This window comes from Emydura macquarii, unplaced genomic scaffold, assembly GCF_026122565.2.
Source record: "Emydura macquarii macquarii isolate MOO-44397 ecotype Brisbane River unplaced genomic scaffold, CSIRO-AGI_Emac_v2 contig_383, whole genome shotgun sequence".
Lineage (NCBI taxonomy): Eukaryota > Metazoa > Chordata > Testudines > Chelidae > Emydura > Emydura macquarii.
The window spans coordinates 6,068,303-6,091,663 of record NW_027130520.1 but is presented as its reverse complement, the minus strand read 5'-3'; the positions used below and the strand labels follow the sequence as shown (position 1 = coordinate 6,091,663).

Here is a 23,361-nt window from a genome sequence, read left to right as displayed (position 1 = left end):
CCCTGTAAATATCTGCAAAACTGCTTCATTATCCTCCTTGAAAACCTTCCTTAAAACTCTCCTTTGCCATGATGCCTACAAAAAACTTGAAAAGAGTCTGGCTGCTAGTGTGCCGAGATCATTGCTTAATGTGCTGATCAATATTCTCTCATTGTTTTCTTGAACTCTCCCATTGGTCTGTCTGTATCCATCTGTTGTCTCGTCTTATACTTAGCTTGTAAACTCTGTGGGGCAGAGACTGTCTTTTTGTTTTGTGTTTATAAAGCACTTAGCATAAAGGGGTCTTAATCCATGACTGAGGCTCCTAGGCTCTATGGTAAAATAAAATAAAAATAAATAAATAAAAATAAGAAGAAGAAGAAAAAAATTGTTTCCATTGGAATGTAAAGAACGGAAGTAGGGAAACATTTAAATTAGCTTAAAACTAAATTCTGGATTATATTTTTCCGAAGTATCCACTGAATACCTTGTGACAGGAAGTTCAAACTTTTTGCAAAACTAAATACCCACAGCAAACTTTAATCCCTGCTGGTCCAGGTAGTACAATTTGTGCTTCCCGATATTCTTAGATGCAGCTGTGCTGAAAAGTGAATTTACTCTGAGGGGGGCAGGTGGCACTGCAACAGATTTCTTCAAGGATTCTGCCAGGGCATGGAACTTTAAAGTCTTACTGGTACTCTGTAGGGATTCCATCAGAAAAAGCTGCCTGAAGTTTACTGAGTCTGATTTGGAGTGACCTGCAAAATTCACTCTTAGATTCACTATTCATGAGACATGCAACCACCCCAAACTCAGGCCAGTAAACTTTGGTTACCACATATAAATAACCAACTTATGGCCTTACCATAATGATAAGAGTGCTACTGGTGGTGATACTTTCCAAGACAAAGGACAAACAATGAAGCAATATGGCATAAAGGATTTACTAATTAGCCCAGTTATACAAATTAGTCTAAATAAGTATCAATAAAACTTTCGTATCATGCCATGTCACCACTCATACTGTATCTGCTTCTTTTTTATGTGGCTATGCTATTTTATAGCTATTTTTTTAAGTTTTATCTCTGTTAAATGATAATTTTTGTCTCTTTGTAAAGCTAGATGAGTCCATTTGGACATAGCTCAGAAAGAGAGAGAATTATAGCAAATGAATTTTAGAAATCTCAAAAAATATCTATTCTTATCTTTTCCATACATAATTTTATTGCAATTTTAAGATCAGATAAATTACAATCTTCCAAAACAGGGGGGAAAAGCCTTATACCAAAGGAAAGGGGGATTCTTGGTTTTATAATGGTGTTAAACCCTCATTACTATCCCTGATCAAAGTAACAGGATATGAGATCTTAATTTTGTCACTGGTCCAGGACTAAATCTTGTCCTAGGCATTGAGTTACTTCAAGTTTATTATAGAATCATAGAAGTGTAGGAGTGGAAGGGACCTCAGTATGTCATCTAGTCCAATCCCCTGCACTAAAGGCAGGACTCCTGACAGGAGTTTTTCTAACCTGTTCTTAAAAACCTCTAATGACAGATATTCCACAATCTCTGTAGGCAGTTTGTTCCAGTGCTGAACTACCCCGGTAGGAAGATTTTCCTAATGTCCAACCCTAAACCTCCCTTGCTGCAATTTAAATCCATTGCTTCTTGTCCTATCCTTAGAGGTTAATGAGAACAATATTTCACTCTCCTTCTTGTAACAACCTTTTATGTACATGAAAACTGCTATGTCCCCACTCAGTCGTCTCTCCTCCATACTAAACAAACTCAATTTTTAAAATTTTTCCTCATACATTATGTTTTCTAGTCCTTTAATCATTTTTGTTCTCCTCTGGACTTTCCCCAGTTTGTCCACATCTTTCTTGAAATGTGGTGCCCAAAACTGGACACAATACTCCAGTGGAGGTCTCATCAGCATGCAAAATTTTGTAGGAAAATGTTTACAGTTTGGGGAAGTCATTCAAAAATCTGATATCTGAGAAGTTGTTTCAGGGGAGCTGGATCAGTGGGCAGAGAGCAGGTGTGGTGCTTAACAGTTCATGATAAATGCAATCATTACAGCTCTCCAGTTTATCATGTGGCGTGAGCTTGACAAGTAATGAAAAATACTTTTGCTAACATTTTGTTTAATTTTTTTTAAAAGTTGAGAATATTCACAGATTATTCATACCATTCCATGAACTGCGTGACTAATGAAAAATAGATGTATTAAATAAATTATTTGAACAGCACCACAAAATTAATCAAATAAATTATTCAATTAGTATGATTTGACTGTGTGTGTATGCGTATGTATACCATACCATGTACACCACATATGCAGAGGTAATATCCATGTAATATATTGTGTAACCACGTGATATATTAATTTAACATGCATGTCTGACCACCTCATCATCCTCTGGCAACTATTAGTCTTAATTTATTTCTGCAAAATAATCTGCAAAAGAAACATTTCTTTGTTGTTCTACAAATGCAGATATCCCTCAAAATTATACCCATGTAGGGATGGACAAAATTCAGGTCTGGACAAGTGACAATTTTTCTACACATTAACATGTCTCAGGAGCTATACTGCATGAGAAATGAAAGATTTCTACATTTCCTCACAACAGAACCCTGCTCTTGCTTCCTCTCCTACAGGGTTCTGAGATGATAGACTTTTCCTATAGAAGAGCTATAAAATATTTTATAGGTTTTTACAAAACCTGAGTCCAATATAGTTGGATTAATAATAAGTAAGGGGCCTCTCTTTGCAGGGGCACAAAAATGCAATCTTTCAGAACTCTCTGAAACATTCCTAAAATAGTTTTCTGTAACATATATGGCATATACTAAATGCACAATGGGGTTGGATGGCATAAAGTTTTTATTGGCATTTATTTGGGACGATCTGCATAACTCACTCATGGCTTTGCCAGTTGAGATTAATGGGGACATCCCAAACGAGTGCCAAGAAAAAATTTATAGCACACCATCACATATTTTTTTTTCTCTCTCTCTCTCACACACACACAAACTGTACCTCTACTAGAAAGATTTAATGAAAACAGCACTGATTTGTAAGATGTAAATGAAACACTAGTTTTCTTTTCCAACAATCCTTGATATATGAAGGAATACAGCAAATGGTTGTACAGAGAAAACAGAAGCTAATTGGCTCCCTTCAATAAATATATATATATTGTTGTTCTATTTTGAAGATACATGTCTTTCAGACAAAACTATTAGCAGGTGGTCAGAATATGTCAAAGAAATTTGCCTGAATATCAATCATACCAACTGACTGCAGCAGATTAACAAATGTGGTGCAAAGCTCCTGATACTATATTTTATGGCAGTAAATAATGTAGTTTGTGGCAATTTGCCCTCAAAAAACGTGTGGTAGATCCCAGAAATAAAAATAATTTGAAAAACCACTATGTTACCACATTGGGATGATGGCATTAATCATGAGTGATGGAACCATGAGTTATGAATATGGAAGGTTTTCCCAAACAAGAGGCAATACTAACTTCATATCGCTGCACCATCACCTATTTAAGACATATAATGGTTTTAGCTTAGTATCTCTTTATGCTTTTATGTTGAAATTTTCAAGAGATTTTATAGCCATCAGGCACTGGGAGTTGGGTGCCTAACTCTTTTAAATTCCTTTGAAAATCCCAGTCCTTACTTTTAGGCACTGATGACCAGAGCTGTGTGAATAACTGATTTTTCAGTTAGCTGATAGTTCCAAAAAATGGAAAAAACCTTTTCTTTCTGGTTCAACCTGCAGACAAAACATTTAGGAATTTCTGGCAAATTGAAAAGTAAAAAAAAAAAACATTCATTTTGAGTTGATTGAAATGTTTTGTTCCAATTTCAGGCATTTTTAAATGTATTTATTTTTTAAATAAAAGCAAAGGAAACTTGGAAATGAAGGGCTAGATTCACAAAACTCAACAGGAGGAGCAAAAAGTGGTGCTGATGCTGGTCCATTATACCTAACAGCCCAGTGATTAGGACATAGGAGATGACATGGGAGAGGCAGGCTTGAATCCCAGTATGGAGCAGGGGCTTGAAAATAAGTCTCCAACTTCCTAATCACCAGATTATTGGCTATTCTGAAGTGTGTTTTTCTCTATTTCTCCTCTTCAAGCTGTTCTACTTTGTAGTTATAAATAAATAAATATTCATTGGGCCAGAGACAGAGACTGAGAATGACTTGATAGACCGGTGGTTAGGGCACTCCCTTGAAAAGGGGGACATCAGAGTTCAAGTCCCTGCTCCAATCAATAGTTAACTGTTTATACAAAGTGGAACCACTCCAACAGATATTGAGAAAGACCTACCCTAGAATACCTTGCTGCCTGGTGATCAGAGCTATCACCTATGATGAAGGAGATCTGGGTGCAAGTCCTTGCTTCAGAGTAAGGATTCAAACATCCTAGGTGAGTGATCTAACTACGAGGCTGCTAGGTGTGTATGGGCAATGTTAGAGTTTTGTGAATGGTGCCTAAGGGTATGCCTACACTGCAATTAGACACCCATGGCTGGCCATGCCAGTTGACTCAGGCTTGCGATGCTTGGGGTAAGATTCTGTTTAATTGCGGTGAACGTTCGGTCTGGGACCCTCCCATCTTGTAGGGTCCTACAGCCTGGGTTCCACCGTGAGCCTGAACATTTACACCGTAATTAAACAGCCCCTTAGCCCGATCCCCACAAAGCCGAGTCAGTTGGCACAGGCCAGCTGCGGATTTTTAATTGCGCTATAGACATACCCACAGTCTCCTTGTGAATCTAGCCTGACAGTGTCATAACAGCTCACTTTGATGTTTCACAATTTTTTTTTTCCAACCAAAACTAGCCAAAATCAGCACAAATTTGTTAAATGTTTTGATCAACCCGAATCTGCATTTTTGGTGAAAAAGGCTTTGTCTAAAACTTTTCTCCCAGCTCTATGAAACACCTGATTCTGCTTCATTAAAATTAATGAAACTTTTAACATTGATTTTAATGCAGCAGAATCAGGTCCTAAGTTCTGCCCTCACACAATGCTCCCCTTTCCTTACCTGGTCAGAAGGTTGATGGCATCAGCAGTGGAATAGAGAGCCCAGAAAAAACCGGGAAAGTGCATTCCTGGGAATGCAGGTCTGAGCATCTCCTCCTCTGATTCGCTTGCCAAGAGGGAGCTGAGAACTCACTGGCCCCTTGCTCCCCAAGCCTTCATTAATGTAAAGCTCTTCCAGGGTTTTTGGGGACCTCTTGTTCCCTTTAGCTGCCCTCCATGTAATCATAGTATAGGAGCCGTGTTTTAAGATGCTAAGAGTCTGATCAATCACCTGTTTTGGGATCAGTAAGGAATTTTTGCCATTGGGCCAAACTAGCAGAAACCTGGTAGGTTTTTTCACCTTCCTCAGAGCATTATGGAGGAGGAACAGTTTGGTTAAAGGTAGTAGGATTTAGACATTAATATTAGGAATTTGTAATGCTAGGAATCACAACTTGTGTCCAGTGTGCAGTACAGATAAAGGCCAAAAGGGATAGGTCCCAGAGGTAAAAGAGACCTGAGATTCATTGGTGGACCTTGTGTCTATAGGAAAAAGGGAGATCTGAAGTTTTTGCAGACGGAGGTCACCACTTGGTAATCTCTACCCCACTTGGGGGGGGAGAGGGGGAGAAGAAGAGAGCTGAATTCTAGGAGTAGGCTGGAGAGGGTCTACCCCAAGTTATTGGTTATAAGGTGGAAGCCCTGTATTCCCACACTAGACCCACCAAAGTGTCTGATCTATGAAAGAGAGGGGAGGTAGGTGTATAGCACCCTTCTGCAGTAATAAGTAAATAAAGTCGTGGCCTGCCTCTTAATTCCATCCATGTCTATCTTCATTCACTTGAGTGTCCCGATCAAAAATACACGGTTCTCATTAAGACAATAGTAGTGGTGCATGAATATCTGAGGGCTTGTTTTAGATCTAAATAATGCATTGATATAATTTGATATAAAGAGATGAAGAATAGTATCAGCTTATAAAGGGTCTGAATTTTATCACTTTAACCCATTTGACCCATCTTTCTTCAAACAGTTCAGCTGTAAATCTCACACAGGCAGTAAGTCATTACATTTCTCTTGATCATTTTCCTCTGGTCAACCACACTTCTATAGATGGTATTTGGTTTAGCAATTATATTGATGAACTCATTTACTGGCGGAAGTCACAAAACTTCTAAATAGGGCTTTGTTAAATATTATATTTTTTAAAACCATAGAATCATAGAATATTAGAGTTGGAAGGGACCTCAGGAGCTCATCTAGTCCAACCCCCTGCTCAAAGCAGGACTAACCTCAGCTAAATCATCCCAGCCAGGGCTTTGTCAAGTTACACCTTAAAAACCTCTAAAGATAGAGATTCCACCACCTCCCCATGTAACCCATTCCAGTGCTTCACCCCTCTCCTAGTGAAAAACTTTTTCCTAATATCCAACCTAAACCTACCACATGGCAACTTGGGACCATTTCTCCTTGTTCTGTCATCTACTACCATTGAGAACAGTCTAGCTCCATCCTCCCTTTCAGGTAGTTAAAGGCTGCTATCTAATCCCCCCTCATTCTTCTCTTTTGCAGACTAAACAAGCCTAGTTCCCTCAGCCTCTCCTCATACATCTTGTGCTCCAGTCCCCTAATCATTTTTGTTGCCCTCTGCTGGACTATCTCCAACTTGTCCACATCTTTTTTGTAGTGGGGAGCCCAAAACTGGACACAATGCTCCAAATGTGACCTCACCAATGCCGAATAGAGGGAACTTCCCTCGATATGCTGGCAATGCTCCTACTAATGCAACCCAATATGCTATTAGCCTTCTTGGCAAGCAGGGCACACTGTTGACTCATATCCAGCTTCTTATCCACTGTAACCCCCAGGTCCTTTTCTGCAGAACTGCTGCCTAGTTTGTTGGTCCCTAGTCTGTAGCTGTTCATTGGATTCTTTTGTTCTAAGTGGAGGACTCTGCACTTGTCTTTGTTGAACCTCATCAGATTTCTTTTGGCCCAAACCTCCAATTTGTTTAGGTCTTTTTGTATCCTATCCCTACCTTCCAGGGCATCTACCACTCCCCCTCGCTTAGTGTCATCTGCAAACTTGCTGAGGGTGCAATCTACCCCTCTATCCTCTAGATCAATAATGAAGATGTTGAACAAAACCAGACCCAGCACCGACCTCTGGGGCACTCCACTTGTGACCAGCTGCCAGCTAGACACGGAGCCATTGATCACTACCCGTTGAGCCTGATGAGCTAGCCAGTTCTCTATCCATTTTATAGTCCTTTCATCCAACCCATACTTCTGTAACTTGCTTATAAGAATATTGTGGGAGACTGTATCTCAAGCTTTGCTAAAGTCAAGGTATATCACGTCCACTGCTTTCCCCCCATCCACAGAGCCAGTCATGTCTTCAGAGAAGGCAATCAAGTTGGGCAGGCAAGACTTGTCCTTGGTGAATCCAATTTGACTGTTCCTGATCACCTTCCTCTCTTCCAAGTGCCTTAAAATGGATTTCTTGAGGACCTGCTCCATGATTTTTCCAGGGATTGAAGTGAGGCTGACCAGTCTGTAGTTCCCTGGATCCTTTCTTCCCTTTCTTGAAAAGGGGCACTATATTTGCCTTTTTCCAATCATCAGGGACCTCCCCCAATTGCCATGAGCTTTCAAAGATAATAGCCAATGGCTCTGAAATCACATCAGCTAACTCCCTCAGCACCCTAGAATGCATTGCATCTGGCATGCATGTATGTCCAATCTTTCTAAATAGTCCTGGACCTTTTCCTTCAGCACTGAGGGATGTTCACGGCCCCCCCATTCTGTGCCACCCAGTGCAGTAGTCTGGGAGCTGACCTTGTCTGTGAAGACAGAGGCAAAAAAGGTATTGAGTACCTCAGTTTTCTCCACATCCTCTGTCACTAGGTTGCCTCCCCCATTCTATAAAAGGCCCACACTTTCCCTAATCTTCCTCTTGTTGGTAACATACATTCTTGTTCCCTTTCATGTTCTTGCTAGCTGCAACTACAATTGCGCTTTGGCCTTCCTGATTTCATTCCTGCATGTTTGAGCAGTATTTTTATAATCCTCCCAAGTCATCTGACCAAGCTTCCACTTCTTATAAGCTTCTTTTTTGCAGACATGTTTTTTAAAAAGCCAAATAAGGCAGCAAAATTACCATGTTTATTGACTGCTCTATGTTTGTACTAACTACTACAGTGTTCTCACCATGGGTGGGATGGGCCTTGTCTGACTTCCCAGAAGAAAAGGGGTATTGACCCTTTAAGGGCCCCCAAAAACAAGGGTAGAGAGGGCAGAGAGAGAAATTTACAGCAATGGACAGGAAGAGCATGAAGCAGCTGGGAATCAGGTCCAGCTCTTCCTGCTGACTGGAAGAACTTGGGGTATTTATACTTTATGGAGCCCCAGAAAAACCCGTTTTTACTGGGGCTATGTCTTGACGGTGGCGAATTCGCTGCCATCAGATTGATTTATCTGGATCCATTTAGCGGAAGTGGAAACTCACTCAATCGACCTGGAAATCAACGCTACTAATCGACCTCCACTAGGTGGAGTAACGCTGCGTTGACAGGAGGGCATTTCCCGTTGGCGCAGTGAACTGAAGACACTGCACTAAGTAGAAGTTAGGAAGTCAATGGGAGATACGCAAGCTGCTTTACATAGCTTGCATATCTCCTGTCGACTGCTGCCAAATTTGGCAGCAAATGTAGACATAGCCTGGGAAAGGGCAGGCAGTACCCACCCATCCACCCTGAAATTTGCAAAAGGACTGGGTTTCCGCATGACCTACTGTGGGCATTACACCAGTCACTCTTTTCCTTGGGGGCTGGGATGGAATTTTTCCCTCATTGCCAATTTGGCCAAGATGGGGTGGTTTATTCGCCCTCCCAAAAGCAGATCTGGTAACCTGTAGGGTGAAGCAGGGGAGTTAGATTATATCACAATTTACGATCTAAAACTTGTGACAGATATCCAGTGCAGGTGCTCATTATGGAAAGGATATTGTTTTCAGATAAAATGGACTAGAAAAGGATTTGAAAGAAAGTATTCCTTAAGGAAGCTGAAGGAGGAGGATTTGGGACTCCTTAGTATCTGGTACACAATGGAGCCAACCCCCTCTTTTTTTAGCTCCTTTTAAGGCTTAGGGTTCCTAAACCTGGAACAGCATGGAGCTGACCCCACTCTCCTTTAATAGCCCCCTTTCATCTCACATGAGGGGAGGTTGGTGGGGTGTAAAAGTATAATTAGGCAGGCCAAAAAAGAATTTGAAGGGCAACTAGCAAAAGACACAAAAGCTAACAACAAAAATAGTTTTAAGTACATTTGCAGCAGAATGCCTGCCAAACAATCAGTGGTGCCACTGGACAATTAAGATGCTAAAGGAGCACTCAGGAAGACAAGGCCTTGAGGAGAAATTAAATGAATTATTTAAATTGGTCTTCACCGCAGAGAATGTGAGGGAGATTCTTCTTCATGCAACACACCGTCAACCTGTGGAACCCATTCCCAGAGGAAGGCCAAAAATATAGCTGGGTTTAAAAAAGAATTAGATAAGTTCATAGAGGATAGCTCTATCAGGGGGTATTAGCCACGATGGTCAGGGGCACAACCCCTTGCTCTGGGTATTCCTAAACCCCTGATTGACAGAACCTGTGACTGGACAGGGGATTTATCACTCAATAATTGCCTCATTCTGTTCTTTCCCTCTCAAGCATCTAGCATTAGACACTGTTGGAAGACAGGATACTGGGCTAGATGGTCCATTGGGCTGACCCAGTATAGCCATTCTTATATTCTCAGCAACCAGGCATGGCTGGGACCAAGCTGGGCTTTATATGGAAATGATGATGAACTGCATTTTGTAATTTATTGTCAGGTATTCCAAGGTATTTTAAGTGAATAAAATTAATTAATCCACATCCATTGCCTTCTGTCTTTCTTCTGGGGTGACTGGATAATAAGTACCAGCTGCAAGTATATCAGGTAGTATTCAATAAATGTACAGGGAGCTCCCTGTCAGTCTTACAGCAAAAGTTTTGAGGCAGCAAGTGTTTCTCACAAAGAGATAAGGATACTAGTAGATGGGAAGAGGAGAGGGGAGGAAAATTGGAATTAGAAAAAGAAACAGAAGAGAAAAAAAAGGAAGGAGATATGGAGCCAGGGAACCTTATCCCTCTCCTTGTGTTTTCACTCTATCTTCTTCTCTTAGCCATCCAATCTTCTTTTCTTTTCTTCCTTTAAAAATGTATAATGATTTTAAGAGTTTTTTTTTTTTAATTTAGATTTATAAAAACCAGCAGTTATGTTGATCTCTTCCACAGACAACCATTCAAATGCCATTTAGGTGCTATTTTGTTCAGTAATAATCCAGTACAGCAGGGTTAAAATGTATTTTTTCTTTATGAAATTATTTGAAAATTAAATGTGTTGTATGAAATTTAATGAGAGAAGAAATAATGATGTTTTTCACCCAGGGCCCTCATCTGATCAATAATCTCCAGAAGGTCTACACCTGGAGAGCACGTTGTCCTTCTTTGGGTGGTCTTGCATCACTTCCAAGGGTCCTGATTTGCCCACATTTTAGTCCCTAGTATCTTGCTGGGCTAATGGAATGTCTTGTGGCATTCTTGCCCCATTGGTTGTTGGTATAGGGCAGAATTGTAATGTCACTCACTGTAAGAACATAAGAATGGCCATAGTGGGTCAGACTAATGGTCTATCTAGTCCGGTATCCAGTCTTCTGACAATGGTCGGTGCCAGACACTTCAGAATGAATGAACAGAAGAGGCAATTTATCAAGTGTTCTATCCCCCGTCACCCAGTCCCAGCATCTGGCATTCAGGGGTTTAGGGATACCCAGAGCATGGGGTTGCATCCCTGACCAATAGATTCATGGAGGATAGGTCCATCAATGGCTATCTAATTCTTTTTTGAACCCAGTCATGTTTTTGGCCTTCACAACATCCCCTAGCAATGAGTTTCACAGGTTGACTGTGTACTGTGTGAAAAAGTACTTCCTTATGTTTGTTTTAAACTTGCTACCTATTAATTTCATTGGGTGATTCCTGGTTCTTGTGTCATGTGAAGGGGTGAATAACACTTCTTTATTCATCTACTACACATCATTCATGATTTTATAGACCTCTATTATATCCCCCCACGCCTTTCACAGTCTCTTTTCTAAGCTGAACAGTCCCAGTCTTTTTAATTTCTCCTCATATGGAAGCTGTAACATACCCTTCTCTGTACTTTTTCCAATTCTAATATATCCTTTTTTGAGATGCAGCGTTCAGAACAGCATGCAGTATTCAAGGTGTCGGCATACCATAGATTTATATAGTGGCTTTATGATATTTTCTGTCTTATTTTCTGTCATTTTCCTAATGGTTCCTAACATTCTGTTAGCTTTTTATTGCTGCTGCACACTGAGCAGATGTTTTTAGAGAACTATCCACAACAAGTCCAAGATCTCTTTCTTGAGTGGGAAGAGTTAATTTAGAGCCTATCATTTTGTATAAATAGTTGGGATTATACTATGTGCATTACTTTCCTTTTATCAGCATTGCATTTCATTGGCCATTTTGTTGCCCAGTCACCCAGTTTTGTGAGATCCCTTTGTAACTCTGTGCAGTGAGCTCTGGACTTATTGCTGGAGGGAAGGTTCACAGGCAGACAAATACATTTTCAATCACAAATGTGACTTTTCATTGTTATAAATACTTCACATGAAATACAGCAAATATGACACCTACAGAAAAGCCAATAATTGGCCACCTTTGTTTAAATAAAGGAAACTCTTATAAAACCTTATTGCTTAGTTGAGTGAGAACCTAAAATATATTATTTCCTAAATTAGCATATATTAGAGATATATGAAAAATTCTCATATAAATAGGAATTTGGGTGAATTATGTCTGAAAGTTTGATATTTAGCTTGGGTCAAATAATTTTTCATTTAAAAATATCTCTGTGAAGTTGAATACTTAAGAGGAGGCATTGCACTCAGGCTACATCCCAACTGAATTGGTCACTTCTACCTCTGTTTTTGGTGATCATTCTGACAGTTGTCCATCATCGATTCAAGAGAAGAAATGATCAGAATGATCTGCTTCTTTTTCATCCCTCCCCCATAGCAGGTGCCACTTCTTTTCTCTTCCTTACAGTGAGTTCAAGTCAAACTTTCCACCATCAAGCCCCATCCTGAGTTAAAGACTCTGTTGGGGAAGTGGTATGTAGTAGATAGATATGTCATGAAGTTGCTGGTTTGCAATTTAAATAGTTTTTTATAAAAGGTTTGCTAAAAATGTTTTCAATTTAAGGATTTTAAACATCTTGTGCTCTGTTTTATTTGACATTATGAAGATATCATTTAGAAGACTACTATACAATTTATGATAAAAATGCCATGTGTTTCTGAAAGTTTTTCTTTGAATTTTAGCAGAGGACTAATATGGGAAAATATAATGGTTTTCAGCCATAAAAAGATCCTTTATGAAAGAAATTTGACTTACAACTCATTGCTTGTAGTATTGGTTTAGAAACTTTTGATATGCTAAAGTACTGTGACAGACACTTTTATTTTTCTTGTGCTGAGAAAGCAATATTCAGTAACAGTAAGAATTGGGTTCTTGAAGGGTAAGCCTTAATTCATTTCAAACATCTTCTATTCTTAAACTTGACTCACCTATGGAATATAAACTTTACTTTGTTTTTGGTTTTTTTAAATTAAGATGTCTTGTCTGGTCTGCCAGCTGTTTTCTGTTTGATCATCCCTGAAACTCTGAGGAAGTCTGATTGTTATGGCAGTTGTTAACACCCTCTGGACTTTAAATGATCTTACCTGTACACTTGTAGTCTGAGGTTACTCCTTTAAGCACAGCATCAAACATGGATATTTCCACTCTCTGTTTTCTGTGGTGACAGCTCAAGAGTACAGAAGGTTGGGATACAACAAGATGCAAAAAAGGTTCTAACTGTAGGTCACCAGTTCCTCTGCGACCAGGCTGTCGAACAATAGTTATACCAAGGGCTTGTCGAGCAGATGACCTTGTGGAAGCATGAAGACTTTCTAGTGACAGAAGACCTGTTTTTTTCCCAGTGGGCAAAGAACTGTTACTGTTCAAGAGATCATCTGCTGTTACTGATGAAATACATGCCTGACTTGGCTTCTCAGTGGCTTGGCTACCACCTGAATCTGTTTCTAGAAGGTTTAATGAACTTTTGCTTATTTTATCACCATCTTTCTGATCTTGCAATGCTTTAGTTTTAGGTAAAGGAGTACATGAGTAAGACATTAAGGAGATCCGGCTTGCTGTAATAAAAATGTCAAAGGGAATGAAGTTCAGGTTCTTCACAATGGAAGACTGTCGGGAAGGACGGGCAATACGGTGTTGGCTTGTGCCACTATGTTGTTCTATTTGAACTATTCTGATTTTAACACTGTCACTGCCAATGCCACTGTCTTGGGCACCACTGTATCGTGAAGAAGTTTCAACTGTTCCTCCATCAGACATATCCATTTTTTTCTGTTCTTGTTTGGAAACCTGTGAAGGAAAATATATTATATTATATTTTACTAGCCATATCCCAAGTATTTCCATTTCAGTGGCAGCAAACAATTGCTATTTAAACATGATTTCAAAAAAGGGAATTATAAAAAATCTGCCAAGTTAACTTTTAACAGAGTAATCACTCATGAAAACACAGCAGGTGTACTTTCAGAAGAAATGATGACTCACATCAGATGAAGTGCCAAAGGAATATATGAAGGGAAAAAAAAAATAAATAATGATTTCTAGGCTCAAACTACATTTTTTCAACTAATTCTTTATATTCTAATAAATCTAAAGGAAATATATGGGTTAAAACAAAATTCTGCCTCTATGAAACAATATTATATATGACTATTTAAAATAAAAGGATGACAATCAGATTTTCTTCCAAGTTTTATTTGTTAATACTTAAAAATAATCCCCACTGCCATTAAAAATGCTTTAGCGTGTTTACACAAAATGAAAAAGTATTAATTAATTTCAAATTCATAAAAAAAAGCTAAATAGAAATTGTAAGATATAAATCCTGTGCTGGAGGACTTGAAAAAATGTTTTCTTAGTCATGCAAATGCCAGATGCATTATATAAAACAACATGGCTTACTGCTCAGGTAAATGTCAGCTACTTATAAAGCCTGCCGCTATGGTGGTATAAGTGGTATATTTACTCACTACAGTTTTATGCATTTGGCTATGACCTTCACAAGATCTCATCAAATAGAAATGTTTAGCTAGACATCACTGCTTATAGCAACACTTTAGAAAGACAGTTTGTACTACGGAATAAACAGTAATAGATTTTAGTTCTTTTCACAGTGAAGGAAATACTACTAATCAAGGGTTATATTGTGCCTTTAAGGCATAGTCCTCATTAGGGACACTTCAGAGGTGCATGACCCAAGCAGAAGCTCCCAAGAGACATTGTTCCTGAGGTAAAGTATAAGCATGGCTGCAGATAAACTCTTTTATAAGGTGCAGCATATATGCCATAACAACGACGACGAAACAGGGCCAACTCTATTGACTGCTTACTCTATCCTCCTCCTTTAGCGTAGGCCGTGACTCTAGGCTCCCCAGTCACATGTTCCTCTGGATGCAGTGAGTGGGATGTCTCTGTCCCCTGCCCTAGAATCCTTTGCAAGGTGAGGCCTCCTTACACATTCTCCCTACCCCTTGTGTACCCGTGAAGGGACAGACACAACCTGGCCCAAAATATACAGTATCTTCCATTAGAAAAATTATGATTATGAATTATATGTACTTACAATATTTATCAACAATATAACACAATGGGAGTGAAGGGCATTGAAGTACTGGATTTCTTTCTCCTTAGACTTTCTACTGTATAACATACTAAGAAATTGGGTTTCTTTTGTTTTGTTTTCTTTTTCTAAGAAAAGCTGGGGAGGTTTATTGTAATTCCTTTATATCGTGCTTTTCTTTGAATCAAAGGGAACAGTAAAGATTTCCTTAAAAAAGTAAATATGCTAGAGAAAAGTATTACATGGAAATCCTAAACAGAACCATTAAGTAGCTGAGATTTTCTTTGAAATGGTTTTTGTCAGCTCTGGTTACAAACTTTGCAGTTTCACTCATGTACATATTTTTCAAATCACCAATAAAAATCCTTGTGGCTGATTTCTATGACAGACTCATATCATTGGCTCATAAATATGATATCACTTTTAATGTAGCTTTCACAAAAATAACTTACTAGAAGCAGCCTTAATGAATCATTGGAGCGAGCCAGGAATTCCTCAGCCATTGATTCAATCTGATACTGCGGCCAAGTAACTTAACCTTTCTACCTCAGTCTCCTCATCTGTAAACTGGCAATAATACTTAACTAACCTAGATCCTGTGATGATAGGTGCTTTATAAATGTCAGATGAAGTTCCATTATGTGGGTGTGCTTGTCTCTCTCACCAAAAGAAATTGATCTAATAAGAGATATTACCTCTCCAACCTTGTCTCTCTAATACCCTGGAACTGACTCAGCCACAACACCTCTGTATGGACAGAAGAGTCAGCTGTGAAGAAACTCTACAGTGGCACTTCATGACGCCACTCTCCACAGCACAGTGGAGGGGCATTTGGGCCAACAGCTGCATCGACAAAACAGGCCAACAGCTGCCAAAACAGGCCAATAGCAGCTCCAAATTGGTCCGTAGCCACAAGTTTAGCCTGTGAAGAGAGTCATCAGGTAACAGTGGATGGAGGCTGCAGACTCCTCATGTGGAGCCACTGTGATTTGCCATCCTTCTGATACATGCAGCAGAATCATGACAGTTCCTCCATGTACAGGGAGAACTGGATTTGGCCATAAGAAATGAAAATGCAATTTCAGTTACTGAAGGATAATCTATTTTACAAACGAAAAAAACCTTTTACTTCCAGTCTGCAAATTAATATATTTTCTGAGTTTTTTATAGGTTTAGTTTGATTTAGAAGCCTACTTTCTTCTTCATTTTTTTAAAGCAAATTTAATATTTGTTAAATGTACTGAGCTGGACAAAAACACCTGCAGGAGGGTAAGAGAGTAGCTCTTCCTCCACTTCCAGTTGGTCCTTGACCTTTCTTCTAAGACTACCAATACGGGTGTTAATTGGTCCCAACTGTGAAGTTTCTTGTGATGTGGACATTTGACTAATAGAAACGTTATTGAGACTACCAAATCAATTCACATGTCACTGAACAGCAGTCAGATGGTAACTACTTCTGATTAGTACCAAGCAGCAAGGAACATGAACTAGTGACCTAAAGGTGAAAGGTACTATATCCCATTACCTATCACCCATGCCACCCAGCTCCATACCGGAATCTTGATTTTTACATTTTCTTATGTACCTATTATAAAGATTGGAACAAACAAATAATAATTTGCAACACAGTACCTCATTTTTATTATATGATTTTTGAATACAAAACAAAAGTAGCAGGATGGAACTTTGCATATCAATCTCTATGGAACTCTTGGCCAGTTACTCAGCTAAGATTTGCAGTTAACTTTAAAATATGCCTGGTAATAAAACTGGGCATCAATTAAATACTCTGTTAAAGGGGCAGTAGTGGTAGTGGGACTCCCAATGGAAAAACTCAAAAGAAATTTTTTGCTTTGTTATGGAATAAATGGGCCCATACTTTAAGATGTCAAAACCAGCAAATATAATGGTAACATTTATCATTGGGTTGTATTGTATTAGTTCTCTTATTCTTTACATAACCCATTTAAAGTGAACAATAAAAGTTTTCTTTAATTAGCTACTGGTGTGCATTAACATGATCATGATTAAACCATAAAAACCAACTGTACATTACTCTGGTCCCTTATCCCATATGTTTTAAATTATTTAGTTGAAAATGTACTTTGAGTCCCTTTTAAAAGTTCAACCTTCTGCTCTCAGAGAATTAAATGCATATTACTGTAGTGGAGAAGATAATGTTTCAGACCTCCAGGCATATATTAAACACACTGGCAGCACATTAGACAAAATGCTTTACTTATTAGATACTTCCTATTCTAAACAGTGTCATCAAAGGCTAAAAACAAAATCCATATAAAAGCTGCACAATGCTTCCACACAGAACCTGTGCCAAAATCCCTGTACTTTCCAACTAATGAGGAAAGGATGTGTACTCTTAACATATGAATGTAAGATTTTCCAAGCATTCACTTTAGGAAACAGGACTATTGATTCCACATGGCTTATGTTAAATGAAACTGTATTGGTACAATAACCTTTAAGATATCTGGCATGATAACTGTAATTAAACAGTATTCAAAGGAATAAAACAAAAGGGAATTTGGTTCCACAATGGCTAATTAAAATAAAATGAAAAAACACAGCATGTCATCTATCAAGATAAATTGTTATTGTTTAAGAACTATTTAAATACTGTTAAAATATACTTATAGATAAAATCTGAAAGGACTGGAAAAATATTTGTGGCTTAAAAATGGATAGTTTGGTGAAGAAAAAAATATAGGACTCTGAAATTTTATGCTGAGAAAATAGCTTTAAAGCTTTGAGCATAACCAGATGGTACTTAAATCAGAAGAATTCTATAGTCTCACTGTCAGAATGAGTTGCAATATGAAAAGGTTTTCAATAGCTAGAAAAACATGTCAAGTTGATAGTTTACTTCTTAGATGACTTCAATGCATTTCCCCATCCTTTCACAGTTATATACCTTATCAATACTAGCCAGCAAGGAAAAGGTGTTGAAAGCTACACTAGTAGCTAGGGAACTGTGGCTAAGTCTTCCTTTTCATGTGTTGAGAGAGGTAATTTTACTAGCTTAACCTCTTGAGTTCAAAGGGGCATACAGTATATATCTATCTAGTGAAGGGGTCTGATACTAGCATGTCCTCATGAACACACATTGTGCAGTGCCTCATAAAATCCAATGTAAATAAATGGAATTGCCTTTCCAAATTACAATCTCAAGTTAGCAATATTGTTTATAGTCTAGGACAAACTATATCTGATAAATTTTCATCAATCAATCAATCAATTGTGGCCCAATTTTGATAAGTTCATATATGAAAGATTTTCCTTAAAAGACAAGTCCTTCAGAACTCAACATTTTAAAGGGGAGCAAATTAAACTATTCACATAAACTTTGAAAATGGTAGTTTAGATCTATATTTAATGTTTTTTAACCAAAGGAGAAATATTTTAAAACAAATGGCAACTTTATTGTATCTATTGTTTTCATTTTCTTGATTCTTCAATCATTTGATCAGCAACATGTCTGTATATATAATGGTTGCACTTAAAAAGTTCCTACCTGTTTGAGAGATATGACTGGTTCTACTTCAAGTACAGAGAATAGCAGTCAAATTGGTAGAATCATTGCAAGCAAAATAATTTTTTGAAATGTGCTAATGTACATCTGCATAATTTTTCCAGTTTCTAATATTAATTATGGTTACATAACGGCACTATTGAAGTAATATTTCCAGCTTGCAACAGTCATTCCCTAACTCTGATCAAAATAGCTTCAGCCAATTGTGAGATCATTCTTCACATAACATAAATTATGGAAAAATGTCACAAGTGTGAAACCACAGAATCAAAGTGCCAATCACATCTGGTACATCATTGTGACATATGACCTAATTTTATTGCTCTTGCTAAAAAGTAGTAGTATTTTCATGGAAATAAACATCTTGTCTATCCTATAAAATCAAATACAGAAAGAGCATTAGTTCCAGTTTTTTTATATTGTCCTTAAACTAGAATTACAGAGAAAAAACATTGTGGTTTCATTTCAACTTTAAAAATAAATAAATAAATAAAAGTCCTTCATCAAAGCATCTCAAACCAAAGAGATGCAAACATATTTGACTACTATCATTGTAGTCTAAAGATCCTTTTCTTTGTTAACTACAGTTTACCACATTGTTCTTATGAACATAACAGTTAAAACTAATGACTTGTTTTGCTTTACAAACTATTTATACAAATAAACACAGATTATAATTCTGACAATTATGAAAACATTTTTCTAATTTGACATATTAACTCACAAGTAATGTTAAAAAACACACATTTTTGGACTATTATTTTAAAATTATGTCACCATTATCATTCATAATTTTGTATTTGCAGTTTGCTGAATTTTAAACTAAGGTCTCAATTCTGCAATTGGTCTTGGCAGGCAGCCTGATGTGCCTGCATGGATCCAATTGCAGGATGAGGAGCTAGGTCATTTGACTACAGATGTAGAATCAAAAATCCAATTTATCTCTCATTTGAAGAAGCTGTTTTCACCAGAGCTTGCTGCAAAGTAAAAGCTATTTTGAAGTCAATTTCACTGAGCATAATATTATACATGATATCATATAATTATTCCAAGTGGAATACAACTGAAGTTTTCACAATACTAGAGTAATTATGCAAAAAGAGCAGAACTAATTATATACATCATCATCGCATAACTGATAGGATGGTAAGTACTACAGTTTCAGCTTCCTCTTTCATGAAGTAATTTTTCCAGCTCTTTGAAGTTAGAGTAAGAGGCTACTGTCTGTTAAATATCAGCTCAAATATTCATATATCAAAGCTGTGCTAAATGTTCCAGCTGTAATGTGGTTATAGCCAAATATGGAAATTCCTACTAACCCAGGTAGAATGAATAAGTTTTCTTCTTAATATAGACAGCATGTTTACTATGTTATATTATTCAGAGTCTATGGAGACTTGTACAAGCTTCTTTTTAGAGAGATATACTTTCAATTAAAAAAAAGTAATTCAAGGATGAAACTTAGCATACAGGTCTTAGTCCAAGAGCAATGTATATTTTAAATTCTAAATAAAAACGTTTGGCCACTTTTTTGTATGTTTTTTAACACATTTTTTCTCTAAAGTAAGTTTCAATTATATTTTTGCTTCTTTGCGTTTTGTAAGAAAATCATGGTTTAGGTTAAAAAAATACATATATTTGAACCTTAATCAAAACTGTAATTTGTATATGTTTGTTGTCAGAAGGCTGAAGTTTAGCTTTTTTATTTTTAAAATGGCTGCTGTACATTCAACTTAACTACTTTTCAAAATGATGCGATCAAAGCTTTAACTCTATTTTGCATCATAGTTTCTGACAGACTTTCAGAGAGATCCTCTTGGTTTTAAGAATTCAAATAAAGTTTTGCAATTTCATCAGTCTTAATTTTGAGCCTATTTCACATATATTTCCATTAAAACGGGATTGGATTGAACTGAATAGTCTTTTAGAGTTGAACTGATCTCAATGGAAACAACTGTGTCCCATCAAACTATCTGAAAGTGCTGCTAGGGCTAGATCAACTCTAAACTCAACAGCATATTTGATGTAACTGAGCTGTGTAATTTAAAGTAACTTACTGTCCTGTAAGTGTTGCAATACTGAACTGAGTAACAAGGAAGGTTGCTATTTAAAATATTGCATCAGTGTTTTCTTGACCAACAGCTCAACTACTGTATCAAAAATCTTCTCATTTGATCATGAACTTAGGGGGAAACAATTTTAAAATAAGAAAATACCAAACACATTTCTTTAATGACATCTACAAATAAAAAGCATGAAAAGCAATTACCTGATATTTCCAATTAATAAACATTGAATGTACTGTGAGAAAAATGAAAAGATGCAGAACTAACTAACTAAAGTCAGATGCCAGTTACCAGGACTATGATTGAGAGCAGGACTCATCAGAACTACAGAAAGAAAGCCAGAGGTTGTTTTTCCTGAACAAAATGATTACCACCAATGAGGTTAGCTTTTAGCATCAAATATAATGAAATTACATAATGCATTAAACAAAAATAACTTTTAAGATGACTTTTACAAGATAAAAGCCTACTGACAGCCCCTTTGCTGAAACTATGTGTACTGTTACTGCAATATCCCAAATATTGAATGTTACATTTAGTGTCTTTCAAATGTATAAAAGTGCCTGTCCTAGATTTTGGGCATCGTACAATCAATTAAAAATATGTCCAGAAACTTATTAGATCAAAGATGTCAATAAAGCTTTCTTGGCCCAAGAAAATAAACTCCACCTGCCTCCTCCTCACCCCCTAAAAAGTCTGAGTAAATGAATTAGCCTTACAGAATGTCCTGAAGACCAGAAAATCTGAGCTATGTCAGACAAAGGGATGGGAGAAAGAATTCCAAAGTTGAGGACGACTCAGCTAGAAATACCATGCAAACAACTCTATTTCATTGAAATCAGAGAGCTGTCAGTATTAACACTTCATTTTCATAAATTCTTAGTGTTTAAGAACAGAAGGGGACATTAGATCATCTATTCTGACATGTATATCACAGGCCATTCAATTTCACCTAGTTACCCCTGTACTGAGCCTAATAAATTGTGTTGGACTAAAGGGTAAACTGTGTTTGGCTACAGCATATCTTCCAGAAAGGTATCCTAGGGAACTAAAGTACACAAAGTGGCACTTGAACCCACAACCCTGAAATTAGAAACCTTATGCTTTACCAACTGACCTAGCTGGCCATGGTTCCAGCTGCTGTAGTATCCTGAAAGGAGGGTGACTGTTTCCAAAGTAGCCAGGACCCAAACCATATTTTATATGACAAAATCACATCTTATCCTTTGCAGGAAAATCAATTGGCAGCCATTACAAAATAAAGAGAAGAGGTGACATGTACTTCTGTGTGAAATGTAAGTTAATAAGCAAGTTGCCACATTCTGCACTAGCTGCTGTAGCCCCACAGAGTGAATTGGAGCAATCCTACCTTGGGCTGACAATAGCACGGCTAACTGTGGAGAGGTCTGTATCCAAAAGAAAAAGTCCCATCTTATTGCCAAACCCAAATGATAAAAAGCACTTGTAGCAATTGCTTTTACATGTGCACGTGGAAGCAGCAAAGGATCAACAGACAGGTTTCAGAACATGAATAACAAATGACTTCCTCAGTCAGAAGAATTGCTATAATCTCAGCCACTTTACTGAGTTGCTTCAAAGAACTATAAGCATTACCTCACTGCCTTTGAAAAGCGAGCTCTCAGGGCCAAGGCACAATTTCCCAAAACTACTGTCTGTGTTCTCCCTGAAAAAAATGAAGCAGAGCCATTCAAGAGAAACTCTGCAACAGATCTGAATGGAAGCATTCACCTTTTGGGCTGAGTTTCATTGGTCTCTGTTCAAAGGCAAAGTGTGTATATGCATAAAGACTGAGCAAAATCTCTTCTGCCTTTCTGACTTACAGAAAAATGTGTGTGTGTATATATCATACACACATGATTCTGCCCAATCTTTATGCATTTTTGTATATGTGTGTGTGTGTGTATGTATCATACACACACTTTTCTCTAACTTCTGTAAGTCCAATTCTAGCTGGACTTCTTTAGTGTGATCCACCCTATTAAAAGATTTATGAAGCCCTGCCTTAAGGACAGGGTTCTACATATTCTATAATTCTTCTGCCATGGAATTTGCCATATAATACACCCCTCTCTGCAGAACCGTGCTCCAGAATCTAAGTTTTCATTTTTTAAAACAGTTATAATTTTAGCCCTCATGGTTTCAGAAATAACCTTTAAAATGTGAAGCAAGAGTAAAGCCATGCAATGTTGTCTGCTTGAATCTGCAGACAGCCCGAACAAACCATTTAAAGAATTATGAACTAACTGCCCCATTTGTCTCAATCGGGTGCTAAATTTGAAATCTTAACATGTTGATTTAAATGTCAACTTCATTAACTATGTCACCACTAAATATTTTAGCAGTATATCTCACAATCCCTACCTGCCTCCAAAGACTCTTTAGATGACAAAAGCCAGAATACAGCCCACTCAGTTGCCAAAACCTTCACCTTTCCCTCTGACAACTTCTGTGATGCACTTATGAGTTGTCAATACAAACAACTTTGGCCTAAATAAAACTACATAAAATAAATTAGTATAACAACAAAATAAACACAGGGACTACTGTACTGATTGAATTATTTTTAGCTTTCATTAATTAAAAATCTCTCTCTTTTTAAGTTTAAAAGAAACTGCTACAAAATTTCCAGGCTGCAGCACCAGAAAGCAGAAGAGTCCTAGACCTTTGCTAGGGAATTTAAATGCAACTTGCTGAGGAATATATGGAGCCTTGCTTATGCAGGAAGTGCAATCCATTCAAGTTAACTTTCTGCATTTTATTATTATAATAGCTGGGCCAAATTGATCATTGGTATAACTCCATTGATTTTAATGAACTTCCATCAGGGATGAATCTGGGCACTCAGTCAATGAGGTGCCCAACCCAGACCAGCACTCAAAT

General features: G+C 37.6%; 1 protein-coding gene across 4 annotated transcripts in view; it reads right to left on the bottom strand.

The window, feature by feature from the left end:
- Positions 1-23,361, bottom strand: part of VPS13B (vacuolar protein sorting 13 homolog B) — an 819,784-nt gene that overhangs the window by 163,267 nt on the left and 633,156 nt on the right. For all 4 annotated transcript variants that reach the window (XM_067537148.1, XM_067537121.1, XM_067537138.1 and 1 more), the window contains one exon: positions 12,875-13,577. In XM_067537148.1, the coding sequence (XP_067393249.1) occupies positions 12,875-13,577 (703 nt within the window). The remainder of the gene's footprint in view (positions 1-12,874; positions 13,578-23,361) is intronic.